We start from the raw sequence: 16,429 nt of genomic DNA, 5'->3' as shown, positions 1-16,429 counted from the left end.
GCTAAAAGCCATGTATTAGCTCCTTGAAGACATGAAATAAAAAAAAAACCTGGTAAAGCTTCAGTGTGACTTTTAACTTATAAGATTCTAAAATACACTGGTGATATGATCTGTTTGCTTATCTCCTGGTAGTGAGGTTTGGAAGCTTTAAATAAAAATGGCTCTTCTGTCCTGTCTTCCTGTTGTGCAGTAGTTTTTCTGCTTTTTTTCTTTCTCAGCAGACCAAGTAACACCTTATTGGGCTAACCAGATTTGGGGAGCAGTACAGAATCTGAGAGGGGCTGCCTAGAGTTCATTGCAGTATTGCTCTTGTGCAGCCACCAACTGGTGCAATGCAGCTGCTTGAAGGGTGGTGTCTTGGGTGGTTCCTTCTTTGTCACTTGTATAAGATACTGTAGGCCATATTTAGTATGTATCTTTCAATTAACCAAAGCTTTCCCCCTCCCCTTCTTCTATTCAGTCAGACAACCATCTTACATCCTTTTCCAGATTCCTTGCAGTTCACCTTCCATAACCTTCCCTATGCTGTAGTTTGTTCAAAGTGTTGTCATCTCTTGTAAAGATGCTCTCTGTCTCTTATAGGGATCAGAAAGGCAAGCAAAAACTGGAGCCACTGGGCAGCGACTGAAGGAAGCTACAAAAATTAATCTTTCTCTCTCCACCCTTGGGAATGTGATTTCTGCTTTGGTGGATGGAAAGAGCACTCACGTGCCGTACCGTAACTCTAAATTGACCCGACTGTTACAAGATTCTCTTGGGGGTAACTCCAAAACCATGATGGTAATAATTGGAATGAAATAGCAACGGGGGTTGGGACAGAGCTGTAAATAAATGTCTGAAGTACAACTCATGGCTAATGTGTCATAAAATAACATTCAGTATTTTAAAGAATTGCCTGGCATTTTTTGTGTGTGTTAAATATTGACATTTATTTATATGTTTTGCCTTTTCTGGTTCTAATGGGCTAGCCACATCAAGTCGAATGAGTGTAGAAAACAAAATTACTTGCACTGTTTCTCATCATCATCTTGTCCTTGTCTTCTTGCCTTGTTTCTGTAAACTGATGTATAACTTTTTAATGCATCTCTCAGTGTGCAAACATTGGCCCTGCAGACTACAATTATGATGAGACTATTAGCACTCTACGATATGCCAACCGTGCCAAGAATATCAAGAACAAGGCTAGAATCAATGAAGACCCTAAAGATGCCTTGCTTCGCCAGTTTCAAAAAGAAATTGAGGAGCTTAAGAAAAAGTTGGAGGAAGGTAATGCTTGAGCTTTTGTTTGATTTTCCTGCTTCTCATCTGTTGTTTCTTTCTGTAGAGATTAGCAGCAACTACTGTCAGTTGTTTTAAATGCTCTGGAATTCATTTAAAGCTCTCCACAGACAGAAATTCCAGTAGCTTGAATATTTAATGTTTTAATCCAAGAAGTTTTTAGATCTGCCCGCTATATAGCACTTGAAACTAACATTGGATCAGATCACATCCCTTTCCTCACTTTTCATTTTCTTGCCAATTGAATTGAAATGAAGAAAAGGTACGCTAAACTGAAAGCGATGTGAGTCACAATTATCTAGACTAGGGTTATGTTTGTCTGTCCTTGTGAACTGTGTCTAGGCACCAAAGCTTTTACCCTTGATTTCCTCAGCAGCCTCTGTCAGGGTTCTAGGCATCCCCAAATTTGTGGCCTTTGGAATTGTTCAGTGAAATTTAACATAGCCTTGCAAATGTGGACATAATGCATTAAAATTTTGCAAGTGAATGTTTGCTGGAAGGCTTGTGTTTCTTAAATCTGTAATAAACGTAATCATACCTCAGGGGAAGAGATCTCGGGCTCTGAGTCAAGTGGCTCTGAAGATGATGATGAAGATGACGATGGGGAGATTGGAGAGGATGGAGAAAAGAGAAAGAAACGAAGGGGTAAGAAAGTGAAAAAATAGCTGTGATGGTTTCCTTTTTAACTATATTACCTTCATAATTGTAGTACCTGCAGCAGTTATCCAGGTTCTCTCAGAAAAATACTCTCTGGGAGAGTTTTGGTTTCGGTTGACTGGTTGCACTAAAAAGAAGAAAATGATTCAGATTTGCTTCCACTCAAGTACCTTGTTGGTGATAATGTTTTTTCTTGACTAGAGTGAGTCCCAAATGTTCATAGTTCTTAGCAAAATTGTTCTTAGATCATGTCTACATTGGCATATGAGATGCTGATTTTTTCCAGTGACATGGGAATGGATAGTTGTGAATCCAGTAATATCCCACTGATTGGACTGTATGGTGGAAACTGACATCAGTCAAGGCCTAAATTGTCTGCCATCTTGTTTCCATATTTCAGCTTGCTTGAAACAGATGACTGTACTTCTGAACACACATCCAGTGCTAGGGATATTACGTGAAAACAAATTCCACAGAAGTCATGAAGGGTTTGGGTTTATAGTGTTAAGTGCCTAGATGTTATTTTTGTCGTTGAACTAAGCCTGATAACTGACATCCGTACATGGTTTACAAGTAAAGATTTGTTGTGCATCCTTCTTTTGGAAGTGAACATTGTAGTGAGTCTTCTCATATTGCTTCTAAAAATAACTTCTCTAAGGGAAAAGTCAGCTAGGCCATTCATTGACTTTCACTTATTTTGTCAGGTGGGGAAAATTGCTTTCATTTAGCTTTGATGTATGTAAGCCTTAAATTCATTTAAAGAGTGAACCTGATTTGGCATGGTATTTGGATATTTCATTAAATAATATTGTTTGAAAAGATATGATGGAAAGGCATCCCTTTCTTGTGTAAATTTTAAAATAATTGCATGCATTTAGAATGAAGGAACTATTTTCTTTTGATAGGGCTCTGTTTGGGATGAGGTCAGGAATGGGCTCTTGGAGTCTTGTTCTCATCTGGATTTGTTACAACTAATAGATTGGAGTCTCAAACATGGAGAGTCTGCAGTTATTTGAACATGGAACCTACCTGGGTATTGGACATTGGACCTGCTACCGCTTTGGTTTATTTTAATATCAGAGTTAAACAATCTTGTACGCGTGATTAAGAGGCCATGTATGAGGACCTCTCTTTATGTCACTGTGGAGAGGTTTGATGCCTGAGTCATTATCTGTTTAAATCAGAGCTATTAGAGCAGGGTTGCAGACTTCCTGTTTTGATAGGCCTTAATGAAAAGTATGTTTCCAAATTAGGTTGGTGTGTTATTGTTGAAGTCTATAGGTCTCAGGTCTCATCTTTCCTATGCGGGTTTTGTGGAGGACAGTGGTAGATATAAGAATCCTGAGAGTTGCCGTGATCTGGATTAAAAGAAACAGCTATTGCATCTTAGTTTTGCTCCTGATTCAGAGTGAAATTCCAATTGTTGCGAGACCTGCAGAGCTTGCTCTGTTATTGGAGGAATGAAGGGAAGAATGTTGCATCTACTAGTTAACATTTTATTTTGGTTCCTTTTGTTGTGAATAATAACTACTAGTTATAATCTGATATGCCAACTCAGAAGACCGTGATTGATTTGATCAGATTTTTATGAGTGCTCATTCCATTTTCCGTGCTGCAATAAAAGGCATATCAAACAATTTGGAGTCCATCTTCCTCAACAAGTTATTTACCCATCATCAACGTTGATGTGAGTAAGGATTTCAGGAGTCTACCTTAAAACAGATAACTGCTTAACGAGTTGTATAACCCTAATGACAGCACAGCAGATATTCAGGATCAGAAGATGCACTGAATTGCTAGGGGAGGGGTATTAGTAGGGCTTGAAAGGTCAAATGAGGACAATGGGAATTCAAATGAATGTCTGTGTCCCAACTTTATTGATCATTGCCAGTTTATCAGGTTTGTTTAAAAACTGCCAGTATATTTAGAATGGAATGCAACCCTGTTGCGGCTGACCTTATCCAAGCTGTCCATTGATGTATTATTGCTGGCTGCTGCTAGGAATGTCCAACAGTAGTACGGAGTTCTCCATGTGATATGAGGCAGGTGGACTAGAGAGCGTAGCAAGTTTGTTCCAGCTGCTGTGAGGAGCGGACATAGTGGAGAAGCTGTTTCTGGTGGCCTCTGGGCTGTTGCTGAGCCCTGGGCAGAGATCCTATTTCGAGAATAGTAACTTGACAGTTTCCTTTGCTAGTCTTGGTTAAAACATGTCGATTTGTGTCACGTCGATTATTATTAACCCCTGCACTGTTTGTGGAAATAAGGATGCAACAGCTGCACATTTTTTTTCTTTTTTTGAGATTAAGACAATTGTGAATTATCTCCTGTGATTTCACTCTAAAAACAACTTGAACCAGTTATTAACTAGTCAGGGTGGATGCTGTTCTGTTTGCCCAGTATTGTAGTCCTACAGACCAGAATGTTAATGAAGGCATGAGAATGAGATTTATTTCAGCCACTCGGCTGGCACTTTTTTGTTTGCTATCTTTTCAAACTGATGCTTGGCTGTGTGTTTCTTCATCTTGTTTCTTCTCTCCTGGGTTTTCCATTTGGCCCACTTCTCTGTTTTCCAGGCAGTAGCAGCAGCAGTAGCTCAGACTCCACATGCTCTGTCATAGAGAAACCTCTGGATAAATCCTTCACTAGTGAGTGGGAGCGCTTCAGTCATCCAGTGAAGCTTTGGCCTTTCCATAACCCGCACACTTGTTGTTTGATGCTGCATTTTGCTCCTTGCCCTCACATTAATTTTGTTCAGAGTGAAGTGTGGATTCCCCTCTCTTCCTTTTACTGAGTAAAGCATGTTGTCTCCTTTGTTGATTCAAACATTGAAGAAAAAACTCTGTTTAAGAGGCTCACTGTTTAGTGGATTTCAGGACAACAGAAGGCACATTATTGTGTGCTGCTTGTCTAAGGAGCCAGAGAAAAGAACAGAATTGTTCCCATTTTTGTATATTATTGGTGAGCTAACCTATTAGCATTGTGCTTATTATATAATATGATGAGCCAGCATGGTGTAGTGGTTAAGAGTAGCAGACTCTAATCTGGAGATCTGGGTTCAGTTCCCCACCTCCTCCACATGAAGACTGCTGGATGATTTTGGGCCTGTCACAGTTCTGTCAGAACTCTCTCAGTCCACTCGGAGGCAGACAATGGCAAATCACCTCTGTGCATCTCTTGCCCTGAAACCCTAAGGGGTCCCCACAAGTCAGCTGTGACTTGACAGCACTTTCCGCCATGATATGAGCACTATAATGGAAAATTCACAACCTTTCGGCAGCTGTAGATCTTGAAAAGGACTTAGATGGAATCTGCCAATGCCTGTAATGAGAGAATTCTTGCTGTAATTCTTGTGGCAAAGCAATAAATGACTTTTGTGCTTTTGCTGGGGCCCAAAGTCTAAGCAACAGCTCTGGAAGTGTGCATTGATGTTCCCAACCTGCATGCTAGACTTTTCTGTCTCATAGAGGTGCACAGAGGAGAGCCTTTGTGTCTGCAGGTTTTGTTGGACATTTAGGAGCTGCTGGATTGCAGCATTTCATCTGTCACATGAAATGTCACTGATTTTTATTTTCATCTTAGCAGCTTGATTAGGCACTTCCACAAATAGTTTGTAACAAATGTTATTTTGTAATTGCAATTGTTGGAATAGCATGTTGAGCAATGGAATGTTTCCAACTGGAAAACACTTGACTGTCCTTTAAATTGAATCCAGCTTGGAATGAGTGCACATGAATTGGACCTTCAAATTGCAACAGAAATGTTTTCCCCATGTGACACGTTGACAACTTTTTCTTTTTGCATGCTGCATGTTTCCATTACATCCCCTGCTCCCTTTGGCAACACTTTAAAAATTTACTTCTGTGGAAGCATCTAAGTTTTTTTTTTAAATGAATCTATTAGCAAATTGACATCAGTGATTTGTGATGATCCTCTCCATTATAAATGAAAAAAGTAAATAAATATAAATATATGTGATAGGTGGCATGATATGCTGACTATCAACCTATCAATTTAAATTGAACACCAGGCAAGCTTAATTAGATGTCTGTGACAAATTGGTCACTGTGAACTGTCCAATTTTATTCTAGGGCAGCGGGTGTTTCTTGGATGTTTCTTAGGGCAGTTCTAAAGAGTAGAACTGGCATAACATTGTACAGGAAAGCAACGTTAGCCAGCGGCGAAGTGAAGATCAATTGAGGAGTATTCTTTAATGGGTGATCCTTGCCCTGATAGAAACAAAACCACAGTGCTGACAATTAATCTTGCATTTTGGTGTTTTAATTTGCTAGTTTTCTTTTCTCGTCTGCGTTCATGAAGATTTAGATTAAAGTTTTTACTTCATTTCTTTTTTTAAAAACAAACCAGCAATAATATTTTTTCTTTCTTCCTCCCCATCCTCTTCCTCTTTGTGCGTGTGCTGCCTCTCTGCGATTTGTTTGCCTCTTAAAATGCAAGATCAAGCAGGTTGGTGTGTTTGATTTGCACTCCATCTAGTACAGTATAAAGAATTTTGCCTTAAAGTTTTACATTAAGCAGGTTTAGCTGTGGGAGCCCGAGCAAAGGGTATTCCAAGGGGCTTCCCTTCAAAAAGACCATACATGATTTTTTCCCCATCTGCAGACATTGTTCTGTCTTTGGCCTAGAGACATCAGAAGGTAAAAGGACGGAAAGAGCAAAATGGGGGCAAACAAAAATGTCTACTTTCCCTTTTTATCCTACCTCTAATCAGCTTTTCTTTTGGCTTTGCAAATTGCTTCATAGATTTTGCTCTTTATTTTTTCTTTTCAGCATTTCATGTATTCCTTCACACAGCAGTGTATTTTTCCAGTGATTATTCCAGTGCTGTACAACTTATGGTTTTATTTTTGTTTTTCAGTGCTGGCTCATTGTTTTACAGTGCTGTGTATGTATGTTTTGCCAGTTCAAGACAATTTTGTACATGTCAGTAGTCATAATATCAATTAAACTGCCCTTAATGTATTCTTTGAGTTACATTATTTCATTTGTACCAACACAGGTTGTTTGCATATCTCTTTAGTCTCACATGTGTCTGTAAACAAGTTAGACTTTTGCCACAGGACTGAAGTAAACATTTCTGATGTGCGTGCCTCACTAACAGCATTGACCAAATTTACTACTGGTAGTACACCATCAGGAACACATTTGACAGAATTGAGATGTATCCTAGGGTTGTAAGATAAACCTTTAAATGAGAATGCATCATTAGAATAATGTTGCATTACATTGTTTTACTAGTTTTTAATTGTTTAAACTTGTTCATAACTCCGCTGGAAGGAAAGAAGAAAGTTTCCCCTGACAAGATGATGGAGATGCAATTGAAGATTGAGGAAGAGAGGAAAGCCCTTGAAACAAAGCTTGACATGGAAGAGGAAGAACGAAACAAAGCCAGGGCTGAACTTGAGAAACGAGAGAAGGATCTCCTCAAAGCACAGTGAGTGTTCCTGAAACTGAAATGTGAAACCTCCAGGTGGCAGAAGTCGCTAGTGATTAATTTAAAAAAAAAAAATACTAGCTGAGGCTTGTTCTAATCATGAAAGCCTGCCTACAGCGAGGAATTATCCAGTCAGTTTTGAGCAAAACCTTTTGGGCATGCGGACTATATGGCTTGCGAGTCAAGTGGTGTGTTTTGAATTTCCAGTCTTGATGGCTTTCATATTCTGAAGGTCTCAAAAGTACATAAATTGTTGTTGTTGTTGATAACAACAACAACAACAACAATAATTCGATTTAGTATACGGCCTCATCCCTGGAGGTCTCTGGGCGGTGTTCAACGTAATTACCATCAAATATAAATAACAAGAGGAGCGAGTAGGTAACAACCAATAAATAATACCTCACATTAAGAACTCAGCCCCATAAACTCTAAAATACTAATTTAAAACAGCGATTACTACATTAAAACGGCATCCCGCAAAAACCCTAACTTAAAATGCTTTTAGAACCAAAATGCATTCATCTCACAATATAGAAATGTCCCCTCTGCTCCTACATACAAACAACATTATTATTACTGTCTAGCAAATGTTAAAAGAAAACCATCTCCTATACTCTATAGGTTTGTTTTTTTTAAAAAATTCCAGCATGCACTCCAGGTTACAGACGGCCTTTTAAACATGTACTGCATCCCCATCCCAGAAATGCATATTTGGATTGTTCAAATGTTTTCCTGTAATGTGAGAGATAAGAATTAATAACGGATCTGTGTTATCTCAGGTTTGGCCAGGTTTGCACCAGAACCAGTTGCCCAGGTTTGTTTGTTTTTTCTTTTTAAAAAATGCTGAGGACATTAAAAAAAACCATGAGCGGGACAGAATTCAGGACATTTAGATTACCCTCTTTGCGTTTCTTTGCTGTCAAGCTAGATGCAAATTAGTAGGAGAGATTTTCGAGAGCAGAGGCCAAGACTGTCTCTTTTCCATGAGTGTTTCAGCAGCTAGGATGAAGGGCCATAGACTTTACTGTGTGTGGATGCAGTTAATAGAGAGCAAATTTAAGAGCTGAAATCCTCATTATATTTCCTTCCACTTTAATGTCACTTCAAAAATATCTCTTGAGGACATTGAGCAAGCATTGCGTATGGTACTTAAGTTGAAGTTTCTAGAATCCTGATTCACAGGGAGTTTTCTTTCTTTCTTTCTTTCTTTCTTTCTTTCTTTCTTTCTTTCTTTCTTTCTTTCTTTCTTTCTTTCTTTCTTTCTTTCTTTCTTTCTTTCTTTCTTTCTTTCTTTCTTTCTTTCTTTCTTTCTTTCTTTCTTTCTTTCTTTCTTTCTTTCTTTCTTTCTTTCTTTCTTAATTTTCCAGGCAAGAACATCAGTCTCTCCTGGAGAAGTTGTCAGCCCTGGAGAAGAAAGTGATAGTAGGAGGTGTTGATTTGCTGGCAAAAGCAGAGGAACAGGAGAAGCTTTTAGAAGAATCCAACATGGAGCTTGAGGAACGAAGAAGAAGAGCAGAGCAACTCCGTAAGGAGCTTGAGGAGAAAGAGGTCCGATTTGAACTATCTGATGTACTTCTGATTGCTTCATTACTGAATGCTGTTAACTATGCATTTATTTTATCTGCATGGTGTGGTTTATGGTCTCTATAAATAAGGCTTGTCCAAAATGAGAGATCATGTCTACTCTTGTACAGCATGACAATGCCTGAAAGATTAAACTAGTTCTTTTCTTCTAGCATAGGCTTCTTTGAATATACTTCTACAACAGAGTACACTAAAAACAGCTTGTCTTACAAAAACAATCCAAAATGTCCATGCTGAAGAGTGACCTTTTACTAGCATATCACTTGGACACTTTGGTTTTTGTGTACCATAGTGAGCACAAAAGATTTTAACTTGTGGCACTTTTTAATGATTTGCAAATAGCAAGAGCGCTTGGATATAGAGGAGAAGTACACCAGCCTTCAGGAGGAAGCACAAGGGAAAACCAAGAAGTTGAAGAAAGTCTGGACAATGCTGATGGCTGCAAAGTCAGAGGTCAGTCTCAAAAGAAATTAAGCCTGATTCTATTTGATAGGAAGCAGGCAGCCCTCTTCCCCAGCAGTGTTGTAGACCAATGATGGTGGAGCTTTGGTGCAGCCAACTTCTGGTGACCCCATGGAGTTTTCAAGACAAATCTAGGCCTTCCAGATTCAGGGTGCAAGCAGATAAGCTGGTGAAAATGGAGGCCTTCCACTGCTATGTGGTTTATTACACTGTTTCATGGTTTATCATAGCGTTTCCTAGTAGTGTGAAAAGGGAACTGCTACATGATAGAATAAATCCTTGGTGATGAATGTGTATAGGTGCTGTCTGGATGTACATGTAAATTAGCATGAATACTATGTATGTTTTCTGAGCATAGTCAACAATTCACTTAATTATTTAAATTTGTGATAATGTAATGATGCTTTTGCAGGATAGGATGAGTATATTAAAAAGAAATCCGCTACCCTGAAGATATTTCAAATGAAACCTGCTCCTAGGGGGAAATGAGCAGGAAAAAAACAGCAAGGGAAACATGTGCAAGTACAATTACACGGACTTCTTTATGGTTGGAAATGAGGAACCGTTAGTGCTTTTTGATGTACTGCACTTCACTTTATAGATACCAGTTTGTGAGTTTGTGTGTTACTCAGTATCCAATGTAGGATGTTCTGTGTAAAGCACAATCTACAACTTGTGCAGAGTTAGAGGAGCCAATGTGATAGGTGCAGAGTTGCAGAGCAGCAGTCATTTGCAACTGCGTTTTCCCAGATCTGCCAAGTGAATTTTCTGAAAGTAACTGAAAATAATTGGTTGCTGATGGAGCGTTAAATAGGCACAAGTCTGTGGAATTGGCTCTGACTGTAACGTTAACATTCTGTATGTAAAACCGAAGGATTTATCTTGATTTGTCTTTACCACAAATTTAACATGCAGGGGAGAAGAATCTTGATTAATGAGATTCTAAAATTCTCACCAGATTTCCACTGTAGATTGCTGAGGCTTGTTTGTATATTCATAGATGGCAGATCTGCAACAGGAACATCAGAGGGAAATTGAAGGCTTACTGGAAAACATTCGACAGCTCAGCAGGGAGCTTCGTCTTCAAATGCTCATCATAGACAACTTTATACCTCAAGACTATCAGGTGCAAAAATCAGGACAGCTCATTTTCATTTTGAAGAAGTCAGTTAATACTAAAATGTGCTCGTCCTGATGGTCTGTATCTCTGTAAGGACCAGTCATTCAATTAAAGAGATGCATAGTTTCTGTAATGTTCAAATGCCAAAGATCCTGTGGAGTATTTGATAATGTATTTCTCACACTATGCCCTGATTTCAAACTGTGCTTGAGCAATATTGAATAGCACTGGACGGTGGGAAGTTCAACCACCACATGTCTTGTATAACATAAAAACTAACCCAACCTCATCAGCTATGGGAGGCAGAAGAGATGGCTGGGTACCACACACGTTTTACAGTTTGATTTAGTTGTCGTATTAGAAATGGGCTTATGTAGTTACAAAAGCTACCTGTTTCATAGTGAGGAGACTGGATGTGAATTAAGATTTTTTTCCCCATTGCTTTCAAGGAAATGATTGAAAACTATGTTCACTGGAATGAAGACATTGGAGAATGGCAGCTGGTACGTAAGCATTGTTCTGATAAAGGAGCCAGGTGATATACAGTTTCAGGGCTCCCTGAAGATTCATCTTCCCACGCTAGATAAAAATACCTGTGTGAATTCACCAGTGTTTCCCAAGATGTTTTGCAAGCAAGATACAATAGCAACAGCTGCCAGTTGTAAAAATAATGCTTTTGTAAGGACATTGGATTGGATCCTGTGCAGTACCAGTGGAGAACACAGGCAGAGGCAGATCTTTCATGCTTTCCCTTTGCAGCTAATGATGAGCACCAAAAAAAAAAAGCAGCGCCAAAGGTTGGAACTTTTGTGTGGATAAAAAGCTATGTAAAACAAAAAAAACTGTAAATCAGAGAAAGGAGGAAGCAGTTGGCTGAAGGCCCTCTTCCTACCTCTTAACCAGCCTAGTCTGTGCTACCAGCAGAAGTTTCCCTTGAACCACAGGATCCAATCCATGATGTATAGGTGAAATGTTGTGATGCTCTGACTCCCCGGCCTCACCCTCTGGGGCTTGCTCCAATGCTCCTTTCCCTTCATGGGCAGTGGTCAGACCGTCCTCACTCCCAGTCTCGGGAGTGGCGTAATGAGCCAAGCCTTTTGAGCCACAGGGTGGGAAGCTAACCTTCTGACCCTGTGACTGAGCCCTCCTCACCAGTCTTCCGCCAATGCCCCTCTGCTATCCTCTCCCTCCAAAGCTGTTTGTCCTTGCTTTCTCTCCCACCTCCTCCGCTCTCTCTCCTCGGCTCAAGCTCGTTTCTCTCCTCCATGCCCTCTCCTCTGTTCACATCCACCCCTTTTCCCTCCATCTTGCTATTTCCTGTACCCAATCAGATCCCTCCTGCTGGCCGCTGACCTTGCCCAGCCTCTTCCCAGTAGGCCTCTTTTGTCCTGGGCCAAGCCCCTGTGGCTTCCTCTGGGCTGCAGCTGGCCAATCAGGCCATCCCGAGGCCAGCCGGGGCCCACCTATCTCCCCTTAAAATAAAACAACAAAAGCGTAGGAGATGTTAGCAGTTTTCCCCGCCTTTCTTTCAAGCGTTCAACCATTACCATAAGTCTTTCAAAATAACTGCCTTTGCAGCCACGCGGTACTGAATTGTTTTCTGATTTTTTTCCTCTTTAAGAAATGTGTGGCATACACTGGAAATAACATGAGAAAACAGACTCCTGTGCCAGATAAAAAAGAAAAAGATGTAAGTGTCCAGTTCGTAAAATTTAATGACTTCCTTTGGTTGTACTTTGGCTTAACATGTGAACGACTCCTCACGATGTCTTGTGTTTTCTCCCTTGTTCAGCCCTTTGAGGTGGACCTTTCCCATGTTTATCTAGCTTACACTGAAGAAAGCTTGAGACAGTCTCTGATGAAGCTTGAGAGACCAAGAACTTCAAAAGGAAGATCGAGGCCCAAAACTGGCAGGAGGTTAGGAGTGAAATATCTTTTTACTCCCAGGTCCCATCCCCATTTATTATAAATCCTTTTTGCAAGGTTGCTAAGAGAAAGTTCCTGTATATCTGACATCAAAGGAATGGGATATTACTTTGGTTTTCACTTCTATTCTACTTGTGGAAGTAGGGAAAGCTTTTATAAATGTGTAAAAAATACAAGTTATCCCACCCAGATGAAAGCTGTATTAACCACCCTAAAAGGAGAAATGATTATGAAATGGATTAAGGTGCTGATGAAGATGACATCCCAAATTGAAAAATCCTCCCCCCACCACACCCTAGCATATGAACAAGTCTAACATGTTCTCGTCCCTGAAGACTGTGTCTTGGGGCATTGCTGACCCATAGCATGCTGGATTATTCTTCCTGTGGATAATGACACTTTTTAAAAAGTTAATTTGTGTGAATGAAATCATGAAATCCTTTGTTTTCATAATCTGTGGCAGAAAGGTAGTCTTGGAATTTAACAAAGAAATCTTACAGGTTTTGCTCATATCTTTTGTCCATGTTTGACTTGAAAAGTATTAATTTCTCACACTGAACAGTTATATGAACTTAAGAGTTGTGTTTTCCGCTCTCTCCAACAGAAAACGTTCGGCAAAGTCAGGAGCTGTAATTGATTCATTGCTTCAGTAAAGATGATGGGATTGCAATAAAGATCAGTATGTGGCTTCATACTTGGCCAAAATCTACAGATCCTTATCTCTGGAGATCATTGAGGAGCTTCAGGTTGTGTTGACGCAGAAGTAGCTATGAAGGCCTGCATTTGTCACATGGATACAACACAACACATCTACCCTTACGTCCTTTGTTATCCTAACATAATACATTCATTCTAAGCTGTATGGTGACTGTGAGCTTGTCATTGTGACTGATGCTACTCCAGATATTGTGCAAGAGAATCTACTGGGAGGTAACCTGTATTAAAATGAAGTGTATGGGGGGAAGCCTTTTTGTGAGTGACTGTTTTAATCACATGAGCCTTTTAAGTAGACCAATGGAACATCACATCCTGAGAGTCCTGTCTTGCTTTGTATTTTGCCTCTTGTATTCTGTGTGGCACTGGTCCTGACTTCACTCTTTTTTTAAGAGTGGTAATTGCAGATTTGTGGAATTCTCTGAATTCCCTAACCATCTTCCACAAATACCTATATAAGTAACTTTTCAATCCTTTAGCATAAGACTATCGCTATGCACAGACTTTGGCATAGATCTCCCAGAAAATTTATGCTTTTGGAAGGGATTTCTATTCATGGCTTGTGACTTCTCTGTCTCTCCTCTCTTGCTGCAGCCCAAAATGCTCCCTGGAATGCTGCTCTTGGGGCAGTGGGAATCCCCAGGAATAGCACATGGTGGTTCCCCTAGCTTACTTGCATGAAAATGGATCCAGGCCTTCATACTGTTGTACATTTTGGGGGGTCTGGGCTGGCCCATGTCCAGACGTCAGGTACTGACTTGGATATAGTTTTAAATATATGGGTTTTTTCAAAGAGGCCAATGCTTGATGATGGGAACAATCTATTCATCATTTCGACTGTATAACTTCCATTCATTTATGGTCCAAAATGTTCCCATTAAGGTTGTACGGGAGCAGTATGTTGTTTGGGTTCATTGTTCCCATCTTCTGGTTAAATACATTTTTACTTCAGCAGACTACAAGTGTTATTTTTTTACAGGGATGAGGAGGAAGATTTTTGTTCTCAGCAGGCTCCTAATTCCATGCTAAAAGACACCAAGAAGGAGTCCTGTTCAGTTTTGCCTTGAGGCTCTGTTCATGTTACATAGAGGCAGACAGAGAAGTCATGTAAGTAACTTCTGTTTCCTGAGAGGAATTTGGCAAAACCTGCTTATAGTGGGACCAAGGAGTCCCAATGACATCTGAGTACTGTGATCAACACTCGTTCTTTTCCCCTCCGCCTATAGGTTGTTGTTAACCAGCTTTCTGAGACTTCTTTTGACTAGAAATTAATTTTTTCACTGTTGAACATGTCAAAATCTGGGTAACTAAAATAAGTTTCACCTGGCTTTCCATGAGAGCACGTGCTGTTGTGGTTGGCTGTGGCTTATTATTTGGCACTTGAGTCTTGCAAATGAAATGCTGTCAATTTGTAGGAAGCTCAAAAGAGTATTTTTAAAGGTACTGCCATTTTAGAACAAACACTTGGTTCTTTTGACATTTAAAACATCAAATCAGCTATTTGACTGGGAACACTGCGCTTGGAACAGTTCTTAACAAGCACACTGTAATTTCCTTCCATTGCATAGTTTCAGTGGTGGAATGATAGCATCTCCCCAAGACGTCAAGAACTTTGCCTTATGTGCTGCATCAGGGCAATTTATGAAACAAGCGGTGGGATTGCACTAGTGAGGCAGCTTGATGCATTGGTGCTCTCTCATTGGTAGCATTTCCCTTTTCCACTTCAGTGTGCTTCTTCACTCATCCTTCTACCCGTTTACGGGCTAACCTGCTTATTTTCCAAACCTATTTACATATGCTCTTTTTGTTTCACGTACATGATGTGGTGATTGAAATGCACTCTAATGTTTAAATTGGCTATGTGACTTGAATTGTAGTTGGTGGGATGTTAAGTGTTCCAAACAAAAGGGGATGCAGTTACACTGTGGAAAAGATTAAATTAATTTGCTTGTGTCTTGGTCATTGTTGCTTGTATAAATACAATAACTTCAGCTAGGGAACATTTGAATGCATATGTGAAGCATGTATATGGTCAGATTGATCAGTGGATTATAATTCAGGTTTGCTGCTGCCCTTTCTGTTGAGATTTAGGGGTAGGGGTAGCTTTGAAGTTCACCATTGGGTCTGCACCAAAAATCTGCTGTACTGTGGGTTGAAGAGAAGCTTACAACTTGTATATCTTGTGGTACCTGGTCATAAAACTACTAAACAATTAATTAAATGTCTGTTTTTTAAAAATATTGAATCCATGTTTACTCTAAATTAGGTGATGGATACACTAATCTCATAGGAGTTAGCAAGATGAATTTTATGATATTGCTCTGTATATTCAGTTTTTAGTAACTCTTCAGAGTAGTGAATAGACCTCAAAGCTGACATACACTCCATAATAGCAAAGTATAGTGACATTTTATAGCATGTAGTCAGTCAGAGAGATGGTGGTTCCTATATGGTGGTTCCGCTTCTGGATTTCGCTGACTTATTTGGAAGTAGATCACCATCCAGAACAGTTGTCATTGTTTGATACATTTCTAATCTGCCCTACTGGATGAGGAATACATGAGCATTTCCTCTTCTACACAGTGTGCTTTTGTAATTGCCCTCATCAAAGGATAACATCTCTATTTAAAATAATCTGGCTAACTGGCAGCCCTCTGGTGACTCCATGGTGTGAAGACACACATTTAGCTGAGTGCTAAAATATTGCTAAGTCTGAGTGCTAAAATATTGAGTTTATAATAGTGCTGAAGAAATGCAATACCAAACAGTTAAGCAAAGGAATTGCTGTCTGGATGCATTTTCTGTTGATTCTACTAGAACTGTGATCTTAGCATTTTTCTGAGAAGCATTGTTCTGGATATTAAATTTTGACTTGTTGAGAAATGGGAAACTTTAAACTTGTTCTTTTTTTTTGAAAGCATGAATTTAACAGTCAGATATTTTCCCCCCATTTGAAATATTTGCTGGTCTTATATGGCTTCCCGTTTATTTTTGCCGGGGCCATTTATTTGGTCTTAAACACCACCTATAACGACATGCCAGTTTTGTTTTCTCTTTGAAAAAAAATTCTACTTCGACACAGCCTTAAGATTTGCTGGGACTTGTGCAAAAGGAAGAAAAATTACAGATTGAACTCTGCCTTCTGTGTTACCCATGTTAAGACTTCATAGGCTGACTGCTGTGTATTCGTGACTGCGGTGGTAGGTTATGGCTAATCCAGTGCCAAACATAAT

General features: G+C 39.6%; 1 protein-coding gene across 4 annotated transcripts in view; it reads left to right on the top strand.

Moving 5' to 3' along the window:
• KIF3A (kinesin family member 3A) overlaps window positions 1-15,434 on the top strand; it is a 29,873-nt gene extending 14,439 nt beyond the window's left edge. Inside the window, exons 7-19 of one of the 4 annotated variants that reach the window (XM_048487957.1) lie at window positions 583-780; window positions 1,092-1,266; window positions 1,822-1,923; window positions 4,509-4,580; window positions 6,391-6,399; window positions 7,231-7,387; window positions 8,758-8,938; window positions 9,317-9,427; window positions 10,437-10,562; window positions 11,006-11,059; window positions 12,178-12,246; window positions 12,349-12,473; window positions 13,087-15,434. In XM_048487957.1, coding sequence (XP_048343914.1) covers window positions 583-780; window positions 1,092-1,266; window positions 1,822-1,923; window positions 4,509-4,580; window positions 6,391-6,399; window positions 7,231-7,387; window positions 8,758-8,938; window positions 9,317-9,427; window positions 10,437-10,562; window positions 11,006-11,059; window positions 12,178-12,246; window positions 12,349-12,473; window positions 13,087-13,135 — 1,428 coding nt within the window. In that variant the 3' untranslated portion in view covers window positions 13,136-15,434. The remainder of the gene's footprint in view (window positions 1-582; window positions 781-1,091; window positions 1,267-1,821; window positions 1,924-4,508; window positions 4,581-6,390; window positions 6,400-7,230; window positions 7,388-8,757; window positions 8,939-9,316; window positions 9,428-10,436; window positions 10,563-11,005; window positions 11,060-12,177; window positions 12,247-12,348; window positions 12,474-13,086) is intronic. The other 3 variants (XM_048487958.1, XM_048487960.1, XM_048487959.1) reach the window with 3 other exon arrangements.
• Window positions 15,435-16,429: the final 995 nt, after the last annotated feature.

The sequence above is a fragment of the Sphaerodactylus townsendi genome, linkage group LG03 (genome assembly GCF_021028975.2).
Source record: "Sphaerodactylus townsendi isolate TG3544 linkage group LG03, MPM_Stown_v2.3, whole genome shotgun sequence".
Taxonomy (NCBI): domain Eukaryota; kingdom Metazoa; phylum Chordata; class Lepidosauria; order Squamata; family Sphaerodactylidae; genus Sphaerodactylus; species Sphaerodactylus townsendi.
The sequence above is the reverse complement of the archived record's forward strand: the minus strand, read 5'-3'. Positions and strand labels throughout refer to the sequence as shown.